The following is an 18,181-nucleotide window of genomic DNA, read 5'->3' on the forward strand; positions in this document are numbered from 1 at the left end:
CATTTTCCGGTGGTTTATTGGAGATGAGTCTCATGGAGTTTCCTGTCCAGGCTGGCTTCGAACCATAACCCTCAGATCTCAGCTTCCTGAGAAGCTAGGATTACAGGTGTGAGCCACTGACACCCATTGATAACTAGATTTTTAGTACAATTTTACAGTTAGAAAGTACTTCATCAACTTATTTTTTATTGTTTATATACATTTAATATCACGAGCCATTAGCACTTTCCATGTTATGTTCATCTCTGGTCACCTCTGCTTGTCCTTCATAGATCTTGTCCATGGCAGACCTAACAAGAAGCCTGCAGGTCTGCAGCAGGCCAGTACAGTAGGCAGAGCATCATTTGTTAGGCCACATTTCACACTGTATTTTTGTAGTTCATGTACATTTGCTGCAGACTATCCTTTGCCTACAGGGATAAGCAATCTGACTTGCTAGCTGTTATCCTGTGTTTGGGTACACTTTACTCAATGTCTATTCCGGATTCCCAGCATAATAGTTTACCTTCTTGTCTTCTAGACTTCACTAGGTATGTCTTTTTTTTTGGGGGGGGGGTCTGGTCATGGGGCCTGAACTCTGAGCCTGGGTGTTGTCCTTCACCTCTTCAGCTCAAGGCTAGCGCTCTACCACTTGAGCCACAGTGCCACTTCTGGCTTTTTTCTTTTTGCTTATGTGGTGCTGAGGAATGGAACCCAGGGCCTCAGGCATGCAAGGCAAGCGCTCTACCACTGAGCCAACTTTCCAGCCCACTAGGTATATCTTAAAGCAACTCTAACAAACCCCATCCTTCAGGATAGACCCATGTCTGTGGCTCACACAACCTTAAGAGTAAATCTTATAAAGAGTTGTATAATGAGGAGATATGTTTGCTCACTCAGCTACCAGTTCAAGTACATTTCATTTTTTTGTCTAACTACAGAGGTTCGCCTGGCATTATTCTCCTACTGCCCCTCTGAGGATTTTTTACATTTCTTGTAGCATAGCTCTACTGAATTATTCCAAGGCTTTATGTATGAATACAGCTTTGCTTCACCTGTGTGTGTGTGTGTGTGTGTGTGTGTGTGTGAGAGAGAGAGAGAGAGAGAGAGAGAGAGAGAGAGAGAAGAGAAGAGAAGAGAAGAGAAGAGAAGAGAAGAGAACCACAAGTCCTGAAGCTTGAATTCAGGGCCTGGGCACTGTCCCTATGCTGTTTTGCTCAAGGCTAACATTCTACTACTTGAGCCACAGCTCTACTTCTGGCTTTTTATTGGTTAATTGGAGATAAGACTCACAGACTTTCCTGCCCAGAGGCAGGCTTTGAACCTCAGTCCTCAGATCTCAACCCCCTGAATAGGATTACAGGTATGAGCCATCAGTGCCCAGCTGTTTTTTTGAAAGACATTTTGTTCATTTTCCCCCATCATTTCAGGCAAGAAGATAAATCCAGTGTCAGATACTACATCTTGGTTGGCAGCAGAATCCCACTTTTAATAACTTTAATTAAATGTGGACCAACCCAGCCTAAACTCTTCACCAACCCTGAGCTGCTGTGATTCTGCACACCTCCATTCATCAGAGCAGGACCTGAGAAGATCAAGGACTCAGGCTTAGTTAATGAAATTGCTCCTGAGTCTTGCTCTGAACTGATGGGCAGCACTGGTGTACTGCACTGCAGGACTTTCTGCCCCCATCCCTTGTTTGCTCCTTGTGAAATGTTTGTGTTTTCCATACAGAAAAGACTCAAAACATTCCTGCTGCATTGTGTCTAACATAAACTCATCCTCTTTTTTTTTTGCCAGTCCTGGGGCTTGAACTCAGAGCCTGGGCACTGTCCCTGAGCTTCTTTTGCTCAGGCTAGCACTCTACCACTTGAGCCATAGCACTACTTCCGGCTTTTTCTGTGTATGTGGTACTGAAGAATCGAACCCAGGGCTTCATGCATGCTAGGCAAGCACTCTACCACTAAGCCACATTCCCAGCCTAGACTGGGGTATTTTAATGTTACAATAAATACTAAAAGGGGGATGGGTTTAGGGCTGGGAATGTGGCTTAGTGGTACAGTGCTTGCCTAGCATGCATGAAGCCCTGGGTTCGATTCTTCAGTACCACATACACAGAAAAAGTTGGAAGTGGTGCTGTGGCTCATGTGCTAGCCTTGAACTAAAGAAGCTCAAGGACAGTGCCGAGGCCCTGAGTTCAAGCCCCAGGACAACAACAACAACAATAATAATAATAACCCAGTCTTTTCGGCCTTCCCTATCACTTCACAGAAGACCTGAGTTCTCAAGCCCGTGTCTGAAGGGTCAGAATTCCACAGGGAAGCTCATGAGAGAGACATCAACTGATTTGGGGGGTTTTACTGGGCAATCAGTTAATTTCCAGTGTTTTGGGGTTTTTTTGGTCAGTCATGGGGTTTGAACTCTGGGCCTGGGCTCTGTCCCTCAGCTCTTCAGCTCAAGGCTAGCACTCTACCACTTAAGCCACAGTGCCACTTCTGGTTTTCTGGTGATTTATTGGAGGTAAGAGTCCCATGTACTTTTCCTGCCTGGGCTGGCTTTGAACCTCAGTCCTCAGATCTCAGCCTTCTGAGTAGCTAGGATTACAGGGGTGAGCCACTGGTGCCTGGCTCAATTGTTTTCTTTTTATAGCAACTTTATTGAAGTAGCAAGAAAACTTTTCATCACATGTTCCTTACTCCCCTGTGTGTATACCTGTATATTACATTTCCCATAAAAAATTTTTTTGTCCGTTGTAGTGCTGGAACACAGGGCCTGGACACTGTATTTTAGCTTTTTTGATCAAGGCTAGTGCTCTATCACTTTGAGCCACAGTGCCACTTCCAGTTTTCTGGTGATTCATTGGAGATAAGAGTCATATCATTTTTTAAAAACTGAAAATGGCCAGGCACCAGTGGCTCAGGCCTATAATCCTAACTACTCAAGAGGCTAAGATCTGAGGATCATGATTTGAAGCCAGCCCAGGCAGGTTTCAATCTTCTATTCTTACCTTCTACTAACCACCCTCTTCCTCCGCCCCCCCCCCCCAAAGCCTAAGTGGAACTGTGGCTCAAGTACTACAGCACTAGTCTTGAGCAAAAAAACCCACAGGGAACGTGCCTCAGCCCTGAGTTCAAGCCTCAGGACCAGCAAAAGAAAAAAAAAACCCTGATATATTTCTTGAGTGAAAATAAATCTACCTTGACAATTTGGTTTCTTGTTTCCTAACAGAGGTCAAGTGACAAAATTAAACAGTTTCAGTAAGTGAATCCAAGCCATTGCTCTCCATGCAGGAACAGATCTGGATAGTTAGGGATACCTTTTCTGAACACTGCTTATTTTATCCCATTTTCAGTTTGGCAGTGTGTGAAATTGCCCCAGTATCAGCAGATTTGTGACTGCAGAGTTATTTTTGGATGCAGAGAGTTGCTGATAGAACTTCACCAAACAGCTGGTGTAACATCTCACTGTTGGTATTCACTATGCTTTCTGTGTGTTTAGAGAAATAACAGGATGACAAGACACTAAAATGACAGAAGTTGTGCAGGCATTAGCCCAGAAATACTTAGCATCACATCCTTCTGTCCTTTTATTGAGTCTTCAGCCTTCTTGCTCTTTTTTTCCTCCTCAGTACTGGGGTTTGAACTCAGGTCCTTTCTTACTTGCTTAGGAAGTTAACACTGTGCCTTCAGCTCTAACTTTTGTGCCCTAGTTGTTTTTGTGATAGGGTCTTTATGGAGTCTTGTGCACTCTTTTATTTTTTATTTTTTGCGGGGGGTAGGGGGGAAGGGGTCAGTCATGGGGCTTGAACTCTGTGCCTAGGCACTGTTCCTGAGCTCTTCAGTTCAAGGCTAGTGCTCTACCACTTGAGCCACAGTGCCACTTCCAGTTTTCTGGTGGTTTATTGGAGATGAGTCTCATGGACTTTCCTTCCCAGGCTGGCTTTGAACTGGGATTCTCAGATCTCAGCCTCCTGAGTAACTAGGATTACAGGTGTAAGCCACCAGCACCCAGCTTGTGCACTTTTCTCTCTGGAACTACATTCTTCCTGATCACAGCCTCTCCCATAGCTAGAAAGAAAAACGTACACTCCTTTGCCAACTATTGGTTACAAAGAGTCTCATGGACTCTTTTTAAAATTTTGTGGCCTGGGCCAGCTTTATACCATAATCCTCTCAATCTCATCCTCCTCTGTAGGTAGACTTATAGGCATAAACTACAGGCATCTAGTTTCTCAGTCATGTGCCAGAATTGTTCCATTATTTTCTACTAGTGCTTTTGCTAAGTACTCTAACAAATAAGGCTGTAAGACACTACTGGCCATTTAATATTGAAGACTTTTTTATTACTAAATTTTCCCAGTCTGGGGCTGGGAAGGTGGCTCAGTGGTAGAGCACTTGCCTTGCATGCCTGAGGCCCTGGGTTCGATTCCTCAGCACCACATAAGCAAAAAGAAAAAAGCCGGAAGTGGCGCTGTGGCTCCAGTGGTAGAGCGCTAGCCTTGAACTGAAGAGCTGAGGGATAGTGCCCAGGCCCAGAGTTCAGGCCCCATGACCTGACCCAAAAATAAAATAAAAAATAAGGGGCTGGGAGGGTGGCTCAGTGGTAGAGTGCTTGCCTTGCATGTATGAGGCCCTGGGTTCAATTCCTCAGCACCATATAAGCAGAAAATAAATAAATAAATAAAATTTCCCAGCCTTAGAATATGAAATAATGAATTATACATCCACCAAATAGATTTAACAATTGTTATTTTATGCCAGTTTTTTTGCTTAGGTATTTCAAACTAAAATATAAGATACAATAGCATTACACTCAAAATATATAGTATGAATCTGTAGAAATAAGGCCATCTTCTCATAATCACAACCCTATTATCTCACCTTTACAAAGTTTCTCATTCTGTGGACTAGGGGCATGGCTCAAGTGGTAGAGAGCCTGCCTAGCAATCATAAGTCCCTGAGTTCAAATGCCAGCCTGGTAAGCTAACTTTATTCAAGAACTTATTGCATGCAGTTTTTGACAAAGCAGAGTCCAGAAGACATGATAAAAGAAAATTCAAACCCAAATTTCTTTCTTTTTCACGTGCATATTCTGGTTGCAATTGCTGGTAATGAACAACCAGCACTTTATTAATAATTTAACTCTTCCATGCCTTAAGGAAGTAAGAAAAGATAGGCATTGCTGGGAGAAACTGGGGAAGTCCACAAAAACTTCTGGCTGAAGTTCCTGGGATGTTGAGAGCTCAGTGTGGGTACAGTCCCTTTCTAGGTCTTTATTCTGTTTCCAGCAGCCTGATCGCCCTTTATGTAGGAGAGAGACGGTAGGTAGGCTTTCTCAGAAGAGCCATGGTGTCTGTAGATGGCTAAAATAAAATGCTGAAAGAGGGCTGGAAAGGTGGTTCAGTGATAGAGCGCTTGCCTTGCATGCATGAGGCCCTGGGTTCGATTCCTCAGTACCATATAAGCAAAAAAGGAAAAAAAATGGAAGTGGCGCTGTGGCTCAAGTGGTAGAGGGCTAGCCTTGAGCTGAAGAGCTGAGGACAGCGCCCAGGCACAGAGTTCAGGCCCCATGACCGGACCAAGAAAACAAAAACAAACAAAAATGCTGAAAGACTCTGTATTTTCATGTATTTATGCTGAAGAGCTCAGAAGAATTTTTTCCCCTCTTTGGGAGGCTACTTTTTGGGAGCCCAAACTATGTTGCTAGCAGATTTGAATCTTGAGGCACATTTACTTTGTAGCAACAAGGCTGTGTTAATTTTCACCTGCCACTTTTGGTAAAGCTGTTCTCAGCTGGGCCCAATAAAGCATGCCCTTAGGGACTGAGGTAGGTAGACAACCTTAGCTGCACAGCAAGACCCTGTCTCAAAAACCAAAACAGAGCAGGAGGTGTGGCTTAGATGGTAGAGTACCTGCCTAGCAAGTATGAGGACCTGAGTTAAAAAACAAAAACAAATAACCGGCTGGGAAGTTGGCTCAGTGGTAGAGTGCTTGCCTTGCATGCTTGAGGCCCTGGGTTCGATTCCTCAGCACCACATAAGAAAAAAAAAATAAACAAACACCCAGTACTGTGGGGAAAAAAATCTCTGAACAAGAAATGTTTTTTTTCTTTGGTAGAATAGATTCAGTCTTTGTGGGAGGAACAATAGTTCTGAAGGGTCAAAGGTTGTATGCTTTCTTATTTTGAGATGTCTGGGCTTTGATATTGATGGATTTCTCCATCTTGATAGTCTCCCCTTGAATGCTGAGTAGCTAACACCTAGCAGGATGGGCCTTGAGGGTCCTTCTGGGGAGAAGCTTGAGTGAGCCCAGGAGCAAGCAAGAGTGCAGCCTCAGCTGCTGGTAGCCTCTGACAACAAAGAAAGCAGCTCTAAGAGGAAGCTGGCACTTTGGAAGGTGGGATGGAAAGACCAGGCCCTCATGACCAGCCTTACCCAAAGCATGTTGCCTAATTTCATGCATCTCTCTCCACGTTTATCCTACTTGTAAGTTGTTGAGCATCTTGGATGTGTGTATCTATGGTTTTCACTAGATTTGGGACTTTTCAGATAGTATTTTTTTTTTTTTTGGTCCGGTTGTGGGGCCTGAACTCTGGGCCTGAGCACTGTCCCTCAGCCCTTCAGCTCAAGGCTAGTGCTCTACCACTTGAGCCACAGCGCCACTTCCGGCTTTTTTCTTTTTGCTTATGTGGTGCTGAGGAATTGAACCCAGGGCCTCAGGCATGCAAGGCAAGCGCTCTACCACTGAGCCAACTTCCCAGCCCCTCAGGTAGTATTTTTTAAAATGTTATTTATTATTGTGAAAATACAGAGGGGTTACAGTCACATGAGCAAGGTAATGAGTACATTTCTTATCAAGCATTGTTGCCTCTTTTGTTTTTCCCCTCCCATCCCTTCCCTCCCATCTCCACAACTACATCCCCACCCCTCCCTACCCCCACTCTAAATTGTAAAGTTCCTTTTTTGACATAGCGTCTTGTACATCTCATTGTTGCAATAGGTCAACCTGTATCCCTATTTAAACAATTTGTTTTTTCCCTTCCACTCCCCAAATTATACCAATATCAAATACAGTGAAAACAGGGGCTATATAGCCATGGGGGAGGGACATACAAAGCAACAAAAAAAAAATCAACATGGTACCTTATAAATATGTTAGAAACAATAACAAGAAAGAAAAAAAAACTTATGTCCTTATTTTGGGGTTCATTTCACTTAACATCATTTTATCTGATCTTTTCTGCTTGTCTCAGATGTATACTAGTTATTGCAAATAAGGGAAACCATGGGACCTATGTTTCTTTGGGCCTGGCTTACTTCACTTAATATAATTTTTTCCAAGTCTTTCCATTTCCTAACAAATGGGGCAATGCCATTCTTTCTGATGGAGGCATAGAATTCCATTGTGTATATATAACACATTTTCTTGATCCATTCATCTGCTGAGGGGCATCTGGGTTGGTTCCATATCTTAGCTATGGTAAATAATGCTGCAATAAACATAGTTGTGCTGGTAGCTTTAGTGTGGTCTTGTTTATGATCATTAGGGTAAATGCCCAAAAGTGGGATTGCTGGGTCCTAGGGGAGCTCTATGTGGAGTCTTTTGAGGGAACTCCATACTACTTTCCAAAATGGTTGAACAAGTTTACACTCCCACCAACAATGCAGTAGGGTTCCCTTCTGTTCACATCCCCTCGAGCATCTGTTGTTATTAGAGTTCTTGATTATAGTCATTCTAACTGGGGTGAGGTGTTAATCTCAATGTTTTGATTTGCATTTCTTTTATGGCTAGAAAGGTTGAGCATTTCTTCATGTGTCTATTGGCCATTCTTATTTCCTCTTCAGAGAAATTTCTCTTTAAGTCTTTAGCACACTTATTTATTGGGCAGTTGTTTCCTTGAGGATTTGTTGTTGGGGGATTTAATTTTTTGAGTTCCAGGTATATTTAGATATAGGACCCTTGTCTGTTGTATGGATAGTGAAGATCTTCTCCCAATCCGTGGGCTTTCTATTGATCTTGCTAGCTATGTCCTTTGCTATGCAGAAGCTTTGCAACTTCATGCAGTCTCAGGTAGTATTTTTTAAAGCTTTCTTTCCCTAGGGAAAATGATAAGCTCTCTCAGCTTCGGTCTCCTCTGTTACAAAGTGGAGATGGTAATAGCTATTCTCATAATTATTTTGAGAGGTTTAGTTGAGATAACATATTTTAACATATATCTCAATAAATGATAGCTCCTGCTTCACTAATTGTTAAGGTAGTGTGTTGCTTAAGAAAATTGCTGACTTGGAATTTCAGGAAATTTAGATCTGGTACAAGAATACGAAATTAAAATTTTGAAATAGCCTGTGCTTCCTGTCCTGGTCCCATGCGCTTCCTTCCCTCTTTGGGGGGGGGGGTTTAGTGATCTTCTCAATTCTGTATTGTTTTAATTATTTTCTTTCTTTCTTTCCTCTTTTTTTGGTTGGTCATGGGGCTTGAACTCAGGGCGTGGGTTCTGTCCCTGAGTTTTTTTGCTCAAGGCTAGTGCTCTACCACTTTGAGCCACAGTGCCACAGGGCCACTTCTGGTTTTCTGGTGGTTATTGGAGATAAGAGTCCCATGGACTTTCCTGCCTGGGCTGGCTTTGAACTGGGATCATCAGATCTCAGTCCCCTGAATAGTTAGGATTACAGGATAATTTTCTTCATGACATATACTCAAACAATATATTGTTTTGGTTTTTGAGGTTTACATAGAAAATAGTCATTTCTACATTAATTTTCATTTTTGGTGTAGTTTTATTCTCCTTGCTGTTTGGGATGCTATTACATAAATACATAGCACACTATACATTTACCAGTACTGTGGATGGCTATTTAGGTTATTTTTTTGAAAAATATGCAAAATGTACTTCTTTGAGATTATTATACAAAATTTCTGGTGCATTACTAGAGAATTTTTCTACATATACTTAGAAAAAACTTGCCTGGGTTGGCCTGTATACCTTTGATAGCAGCTGACAGTGCCTAATTGCTTCCCAAAGTGGCCATTATAATCTATACTCCCAGCAGACATTTTTTTCCTTATTTCTTCCAGCCCCATTTGGTGATCTTAACATATTTTATGTTTGGGGGTGTGCTGTAGGAGAGTGTGACTCTAGAAGGCTCATAGGAGGGCTTAGCACTGCCCTGCCTTCCCACAGCATTTCTGGCTACCTGGGGTCTAACCACTTTGACCTTTCTTGCTTTATGATTGTGGTTGGTTTGTGTTCAGCATTTTAGGGCTTACCACACTTGGGCAGGAAGGACTGAGAAGCTATTGGGAGCTTGGATCCCGGAGCAGTTCTCTGCAGGGTTAGGACACCCACCCTGCACCTCCCCACTTCCTGTCTACAGCATCTGTAGACTTGCAGCTCGGTTTTCAGTTGATGCTGAAAATTGCCCCTCCCCCCAAAAAAAACATCTAATTAGGGCAATTTGGCATTTGCCTTCCCCTTCCCCCTCAGTTTGGTGGGGCACCTATGCCCTTGGTTGGGTTTTTTGCCTCTTGCCTCTTTGTTTTCTCTGTAGAGATACAAATGGTCTATGCAGTGGAAAGGAGAGTAGGGATCCAGAGTTTTACCAACAGCCTTGCAGTTGGTCCCCATCATATTCTTTTTTTTTTTTTTTTTTGTCTGTCATGGGACTTGAACTCTGGGCCTGGGCGCTGTCCCTCAGCTCTTCAGATCAAGGCTAGCGCTCTACCACTTGAGCCACAATACCGCTTCCAGTTTTCTTGTGGTTAGTTGGAGATAAGAGTTTCATGGCTTTTCCTGCCGGGCTGGCTTTGAACCATGATCCTCAGATCTCAGCCTCCTGAGTACCTAGGATTACAGGCGTGAGCCAACCGGTGCCTGGCAGTATTAATGTAATTGTTGCACTGTTTGATTTTTTTTTTTTTTATCTTTTAGTGCCAGAAGACCTCTCATTAGAAGAGAGAGAAGAACTTTTGGACATTCGTCGTAGAAAGAAGGAACTTATTGATGACATTGAGGTAAAAATAAAAACCCACAGTTGGGGCTTCAGGGTGAAACTGTGAACAAAGTTATTTGAGGGAAATGTAGAACACTGGTGTTCAGCATGTAAGAACCACACATAGAGAAAGAGTTATCCCCATCAGCAAAACAGACTGTCTATACCAGACAGTGCAGACTCTGAAACCAAAGTCAGGATGGTGGACCTGGAATCCACAACAACTGATTGTGGCTCCAGATTTGGCAGTGATGGGTTTCCACAGCTGCACTAGCATGCTACCCCCTGCTTTTCACTGTAACAGAATACCCTGTTCCTGTTTCATACTGTGAGTGCCAAGGCTTGCCCACCGTGATGTCTTTCGCATATGCAGATACCCTTCGAGTGGACAGACAGGCTGCATGCTAGGTACCTACTAGGTATTAGAATGACAAATTAAGCAAAGATGAATAAAACAGACAAGCCACATCCTTCTCTCCTTCATGTACTTTCTTCTGATGGTGTCACATAGGAAAGGCAAATGAATAACGCTATAGTTCAGAGCTGGGGTGACCACGATTGTCACAAGAACTGTATCGAAGGTCCACCATCCTTCCCTCTGGGGCTTTCTTAAGAAAGTCCATCATGTGAGTTTTCTTTGAGAAACTTCCTAGTCACTGTCATTGCCAAAACAAATGTCACAAGCTAGTCTTGTCCCAAACAACAGCTCCTTTTTAAGAACTTACTTTTTTGAGTCTGGATTTCTTGGCACGCAAATAATAGGGTGCTGGATAAAAATTTCTTTGTGTTTGAAAGGTAATTTGTGGGCATTTTTATTCCAAGGCTACCTCATTCATGGAACTGTCCCATATCCCAGCGAAAGTCCTGTGGCTGAAGAAAAAAAAAGGCATAGTATGTGGACATTGGTAACCATACTGCTAAATTCCTATGGAATCTACTCTAGCTCTGACTGCTTTAGTCAGAGAGAATGCTGAGGTCCAGGGAGGCTAAGAAGCTATCAATGGGGAGTCAGCCAGTAGGGCCACACCAGTTCTTCCCCTTCTCAGGTCTGTATTGAATGATCATTCAGACTAGGCCCTGCCCATATGGGGCTTCATCCCCTTACTACCTGGCAGGTAGTGACTGCTGATTAGTGATGCCAACCTAAGTGCACCTGAGCCTAAGCTCCCCTGGTCTTCCAAGAACACACATAGGCTAGAGAAGGCAGGCAACCCATGCCAGGCAGGATAGAATGGCTGCAGTTAAGCCTGCTGCTTTCCTTTGACTGCTTTTATCTTTTCACACCTCTGATAGTCTCATATCCTTTATTTTGAGACAGGATCTTATTGTGTAGCCCAGGCTGGCCTTGAACTCACAATCCTCCTGCTTCTGCTCCTGAATGCTGGGTTTGCAGGAATGGGCTGCCACATGTGGCTTCTCTGCTCCTTCCTGATTTTTCACACAAGTAGTCTGGAATCAGCCTCCTGGGCTGTGGTGGGTGATGACGCATTGTTTTTTCTATAAGCTTTGCGGATACAGGTGTGAGGTCTCTAGCACTGTGATGCTCAGAGGAGCCCCAAGGAAGCGTGTGCCTGGAAGGCAAAACATCTGAGTCTAGAAGGAGTTAGACATCCCATGATGCTGAAGTGCCTTCTTTTTTGACAGAGGCTGAAATATGAAATTGCAGAAGTGATGACAGAGATCGACAACTTAACTTCCGTGGAGGAGAGGTAAATGCTTATGGCTAACACCTTCAAGTCATTAATCTCCTGGCTCCCCATTTTCCCCTGTAGCTGAGCTCACTGGCTGGTAACTGCAGCTGGGAGAAAGGCCTGGGCTAGGTAGAAGGATCTTTGAGCTGCTCTTCATTTCTTTTTCTGGGGAGATTACTTTTTGTCCTCAACTTTCTTGAAGTCCTTTGTGTATCTTTGTACCTTTGGAAATAAGCACAGGCACTTGAATTACCATCCTTTCTATATTATGAGGAATTACACTTTTTCTCTGTTAGCCAAGTGTGATGGTACATGCCTGTAATCTCATCACTCAGGAGGCAGAAGTAGGAAGATTGTGTGCTCTACCCTAGCCCTGGCTACCTATCAAGACCCTGTCTCAAGTTAAAAAAAAAAAAAAGGCACTGTTTTTCACTAATAGCAGGGTGTTTTATTGTTTTTGTTTTTTAGTTTTTTGGTGCCAGTCCTGGGGCCTGACCTGAGTGCTAAGGCACTGTCCCTGAGGTTTTTTTGCTCAAGCCTAATACTCTTCCACTTGAGTCACAGCTCTACTTCCAGCTTTTCTGAGTAGTTTATTAGAGTCTAATGGATTTTGCTGCCTGGGCTGGCTTCTAGCCATGATACTCAGATCTCAACCTCCTGAGTAGTTAAGATTACAGGCGTGAGCCACCAGCCTCAGGCCCAGTGGCCTTTTGAGAAGAATGTTCATGTAGGGCATGTGAAAAAATAAAGCAAGTGTGATGTAAAGGGTAGGTGGAGACTTGACTGTGCTCTGTGAATGTGCCCACTGATAGTTTTTCATTATTTCACACAGCAAAACCACTCAGAGGAATAAGCAAATAGCCATGGGAAGAAAGAAATTCAACATGGACCCCAAAAAGGTAAGAGAACACCCCTCCAGTTTTCTAGCATGCAAATGATTGACTTCAGTAGTGGACATAGGTAGCCAAAAGGTGATCCTATGACCCTGTAAAATGATGGCACTGGGGCTCCATTGTATCAGAAATGGGGTGCTCCTGAGCAGGGTGAAACAGAGGCCTCATGTGGAGCTGGTCCCTGGACCCAAAGGCCTTTCTTGCAGAATGTGGTCCTGGGAGCAGAGGTGGCCAGGGGAGCCTGGGCTCGGTGTGCAGCCGCGGAGTCATCCTGTGGCGTCTGCTCACCTCTGCTACAAGTCAGGCCTTGCTCAGGCTATGGTGAATTGCCCGACAGGCTTCACCTAAAAGATAAGTTTTATACTAATTTACTGGTTCTAGTTAAAGATTCATTATGTCACTCAGTAAAAGCAGAAAGCACATTTAATCTTCATGCAGCCCTTTGCTGAGAAAAAATTATGGAAATTATTTGATTTTGAAGACTTGGTTATGGCAGTTGTCTTAGCTTGGTCTTCACTTGGACCACCATAACAAAATGCCATAGATGGGATGGGGGTAGAGGGCTTAGCCAGCATGTTCACCTTTGGTCCTGGAGGCTATAAACCCAGGATTGGGGGTACCAGCACGGACAGGGGCTAGGGAGATGCTGCCCTGTGTGAACAGCTGAAGGTCTAACCCTGGTCACCCACAGAGGCCTTCCCTCCCCTACTGTTGTGGGGACACACACATGTGGGTTCCATCACCACGCCAGAAGCCGTCTCACATGCTTCAGATGGAATTCAACACGCACACACACACCTGGCCTCATAGCGTCACAAGGCATGAGGTGCTGTTGGTAGATACCTCTTTCAAGCAGAGGGGAGCCTTTAAGTCCCAAACAGCATCTGAAGCACGGAGCTTTCATATGTCCAGGTGCATCAGGTTCTACAAGTAGCACTTGGGTTTATAAATAAGAGGAAAGATCTGATTTGCTTGAGGAAGCTGCCTCTCCCTTTTATTCTCAGTGTCCTAGAAATGCTTTAAAAATAAATACATAAAGCTGTGGACCAGAATTTTGGACCAGAAATTGAGTCTGTGTAGGAAAGAAGATAGAATCTGTTGGGGAGGGAAGGATGCGCAAGCCAGGAACAAGAAAGAGCTGCTGGCGCACGTGAGAGCCACCTGGGGCCAGCAAGCTCCCAGCAGCTGGAGTTGGCGGGGAGGGGGATAACCCAGGACACTCAAACTGTGACCAGGCAGGAGGAGAAGCCTGCCTGCTTCTTGAGGTTGGCTGTGGGTACAGACCGCTCACCATCCCCCCACATACATACCCCCACCCCAGTTGCTCAAAGTGCTGCACTGCCAAGTCACAGAAAGCAGCTCCAAGAGGAGAAGCAGCATCAGGGCACCAGGCATTTAAGGGAAGCAACCCCTGAAGAGCAGAGCTAAAGCTGGGGCTGGAGTGAGGGTGGGGGTTGGTGGGGTTCTGCAAGTAGGGTGCTTATAGCACTATAAATATCATCAGAGACTCAATAGGATATTTCTTGTCTATGATACTCAAACAGGGACTTGTGAAAAGAGCCCTAGAAATAAAGAACATGAGGCGACATAAACCCGGGCCCTGGGCTGTGCACAGGACAGGTGAAGAATGGTTGGCTAAAGAGCCAAGATTTTGTCCATAATCTCACACACAGCCACACAGCATGAAGATGGGTCCATATCCCTAAATCTGTCCAGTAGAAGTCCAAATAGAACTGAAATATTTTAAGGAAATTTCAGACTATTTTAGAACTAGGCTAAGATAAAATCCTCAGATTCACAAGCCCACCATTTGCCAACTAGAATAAATTTCTGCATTGAGTAAAATACCATAAAACATGGGCATAAAGAGAACCATTGAATTTTCCAAGAAGGAAAGACAGACTAATAACAAATGAGCTCAGCCTGGTGCCAGTGCCTCAAGCCTTTTCTCATAGCTACTCAGGAGGCTGAGATCTGAGGATTTTGGTTCACAGTCAACCCAGGCAGAAATTCTGTGAGACTCTTACTCCAATTAACCATCAAAAAGCTAGAAGTGGAGATGTGGCTGAAGTGGTAGAGAGTAAAAAAGCTCAGGAACAGTGCTCAGGCCCTGGGTTCAAGCCCCAGGACAGGCATAAAACAAAAACCTTTCTGGGTCACTGACTCCAGGGTACCTATTCTGCTACCATAAATTATGCTTTTTTTTTTTTCCTGTCAGTCATAGGGCTTGAACTCTGGGCCTAGCCACTGTCTCTCAGCTCTTCAGCTCAAAGTGAGCACTCTACCACTTGAGCTACCGCACCACTTCTGGATTTCTGGTGGTTAACTAGAGATAAAAGTCTCATGGACAGGGCTGGGAAGGTGGCTTATTGGTAGAGCGCTTGCCTTGCATGCCTGAGGCCCTGGGTTCAATTCCTCAGCACCACATAAGCAAAAAGAAAAAGCTGAAAGTGGTGCTGTGGCTCAAGTGGTAGAGCGCTAGCCTTGAGCTGAAGAGCTGAGGGACAGCGCCCAGGCCTAGAGTTCAGGCCCCACGACCGGACCCAAAGAAAAAAAAAAGTCTCATGGACTTTCCTGTCCAGGCTGGCTTTGAGCTACAATCCTCAGATCTCAGCCTCCTGAGTAGCTAGGATTACAGGCATGAGCCACTGGCACCCAGCTTTTTTTCTTTCTTTCTTTTTTTGTAGTAGAAAGGTTTGAACTCAGAGTCTTGTGCTCTTGAGGTAGGTGTTCTCCCACTTGAGCCATGCATCCAGCCCTTCTACATTAGTTTTCAAATAGGATCTTGCATTTTGGCCTAAGCCAGCCTAAACTGCTGTCTTCCCCATCTATGCTTTTGGTGTGGCTGAAATGGTACGTGTGTGGCACCTCAGCCAACTTATGAGTTGAGGTGGAGATCTCAAACTTTTCAAGGGCTGTGATCCTCCATATTTTAGCCTCCTGAGTAGTTAGAATTCCAGGGTAAGCCTGTACACCTGGCAAGTTTGTGTTTTAAAAAATCTTCAGTGAAAAAATAAAAAGCTTAAGTGGAGGCTGGGTGCCAGTGGCTCACACCTGTAATCCTAGCTACTCAGGAGGCTGAGATCTGAGGATCATGGTTCAAACCCAGCCCAGGCAAGAAAGTCTGTGAGACTCTTATCTCCAATTAACTACCAGAAAACCAGAAGTGGCACTGTGGCTCAAGGGTAGAGCACTTGCCTTGAGCTGAAGAGCTGAGGGACAGCGCCCAGGCCCAGAGTTCAAGCCCCATGACTGTCCAGAAAAAAAAAATCTTCAGTGGAATTAAAATATCCCCTTCTATGTTGTCTTATAAGAGTCTTCCTCCATTGAGTGTTCATTCCCTCATTGTACAGGTCTCCTGTTATACTTCCATCATAGCATGTTAGTCTGTTTCTTAGTGGCTGCTGGTTGCTGTTTCCAGTTTTTAGAAATGCTAAATAGGACTGTTATGGACACTCATGTATTTTTTTTAAGTCTCCAGATGGACCGTGGGTGCATGCGGAAGCTTGGGCTCGGGGCTGGGAGTTTTGCCTGGGAATGTCTCAGTTTTTAGAAAAGCTTTGTGGCAGACAGCAGAGTCCCTGTCTCCTCCCCAGCCATCATGCTGACATGGCCCTGGAGCTGGGGTTGTGCCGGTCCCAGTGCTGTCCATGAGATAGAAGGGCCAGTTCAGGCCTTGTCAGCTGTGCTCTGTGGCTCCTAAAGTACCCATGAGTTTGGACTCAAGTAAACTCAGTGGCGGCATGCCAGGTACACGTTTCAGCCTCAGTTAAGAAAATCCAGCCAGACAACAGCAAAAATCAAGCTTATCTTCTCACACAGCCGGCCCTGTACGGCAGGAGGAAGGTGCCATGTGCGTCTCAGCCTTTCCCCATATGAAGGATGCTGTGGCTCTGGGCCTCACCTGGTTCAAAACAGGGAGGAGGAGGAGGAGGAGGAAAATAAGGAGGAGGAGCAACAACAGCAGCAGCGGTGAAGGTGTCACCTTCAAGCTTCCATTTATGTCTGGCCAGATTGGTGCCACAGCGTCATCTTGAATCCAGTGCAACTAGGAAGTTTTCCAGCATAGGCCAGCAGGGCAAAGGGGATGGGGTTAGGAGGGTTTGTTCCATACAACGAAGTTCTCCTGACACGAAGTGGATCATTTTCCTACATGGGACACCATGTACCCTTCTAGACTTGAACAACTACTTCCATTGACTCAGTCAGCTTCCCGGGTTTTTGTCTTTTAGCCTGTTAGGTTGCCAGGAGGTGCTTTTCTCTGTTGTACTGTGTACAGGTACTTTTCTTGGTGGATACAGTGTACTGTGGTGGTGTGCAATCATGGGTCGCTGGGGAGACAGTCATGCTGAGTGTCTGTGTCAACACTGCACGGCTCCTAACCCAGCATCCTGGCTCACGTTGCTCCTCAGGGAATTCAGTTCCTGATAGAGAACGACCTGCTGCAGAGCTCCCCAGAAGACGTTGCCCAGTTCCTCTACAAAGGAGAAGGCCTGAACAAGACTGTCATTGGGGACTACCTGGGTGAGAGGTAAGCTGGAAGAGGAGCAGCCCCACCTGGCCCATTCTCTGCCTTAGGGGTGCTCCCAGAATCTGCTGTGAGCCTCAGTGCACACTGCTTCCCCTAACAGTTGTTAGGAGGTCTAGTGTGCTGTGTGGTGGAGGGTACCAGGTGTTTGGGCTAGGTGGGGCCTGAAGCCTTCTGGACCCCTTCACGCAGAACATGGAGACACAGTCCGCAGTGCTGTCACCTCCTTCTCCTGGCCTTGGACAGCTTCTTGGCCTTCTTTAGCTTGTCCAGAAACACTCCAGTCTCCCAGTGGTTTTCCTTCCCCAATACATAGGAAGTAAAGAGGCAGGAGGTTGTCAGTAATATTGGAAATGGAAAGCAGCAGTTGAGATATACTCTCCCAATCTTCTTCACTAACAGCTCATCTAAAATGGTGGGGATATAGCTCAGTTTAGAGTACTTGCCTGATGTGTGCAAGTCCCTGGGTTCAAAATAAATATTTCAGAAAGTCCGCCTAATGTGTTTAGGAGAGGTTAGGCCAGAAGAAGAGGGCAGCAGATGCCAACAGTGTTGAAGTAGACTTACTAAGAGTCAAAAACAAAAGTTCTGCTGGAGGCATGGCTCTACACTAGAGTACTTGCCTAGAAAGTATGAAACCCTGAGTTCAAACCCCAGTACTGGGAAAAGAAAAAAAAAAGTGTAGTGTTCCATCTGAGAGGTCTTGTTTGTTTTTTGGTTTGAACTTGCAGTCTTGTGTTTTTGCTTAGCTTTTTTTTGGAGGGGAGGGGTTATGGGGCTTGAACTCTGGGCTTAGGTGCTGTCACTGAGTTCTTCAGCTCAAGAGTAGTGCTCTACCACTTGAACCACAGTACCACTTCCAGTTTTCTGGTGTTTAATTAAAGATAAGAGTCTCACGGACTTTCCTGCCCAGGCTAGGCTGGCTTTGAACCACAAGCCTCAGATCTCAGCTTCCTGAGTAGCTAGGATTACAAGCTTGAGCCACCAGTGCCCAGCTTTGCTTAGCTTTCTTGCTCTCTGCTGGAGCTCTATCACTTGAACCACACCTTCAGTCTTTCTTTTTTTTTTTTTGTCGGTCGTGGGGCTTGAACTCTGGGCCTGG

The 18,181-nt window shown here is 44.9% G+C and overlaps 1 protein-coding gene across 1 annotated transcript in view; it reads left to right on the forward strand.

The window, feature by feature from the left end:
* The first annotated feature begins 9,911 nt into the window (after positions 1 to 9,911).
* The window catches only part of Cyth3 (cytohesin 3), a 20,137-nt gene continuing 11,867 nt past the window's right edge, over positions 9,912 to 18,181 (forward strand). The window contains exons 1-4 of the mRNA XM_013023551.1: positions 9,912 to 9,989; positions 11,612 to 11,676; positions 12,491 to 12,557; positions 16,964 to 17,082. Of these exons, the coding sequence (XP_012879005.1) occupies positions 11,639 to 11,676; positions 12,491 to 12,557; positions 16,964 to 17,082 (224 nt within the window). The 5' untranslated portion in view covers positions 9,912 to 9,989; positions 11,612 to 11,638. The remainder of the gene's footprint in view (positions 9,990 to 11,611; positions 11,677 to 12,490; positions 12,558 to 16,963; positions 17,083 to 18,181) is intronic.

Source organism: Dipodomys ordii, unplaced genomic scaffold (assembly GCF_000151885.1).
Source record: "Dipodomys ordii isolate 6190 unplaced genomic scaffold, Dord_2.0 Scaffold68, whole genome shotgun sequence".
Lineage (NCBI taxonomy): Eukaryota > Metazoa > Chordata > Mammalia > Rodentia > Heteromyidae > Dipodomys > Dipodomys ordii.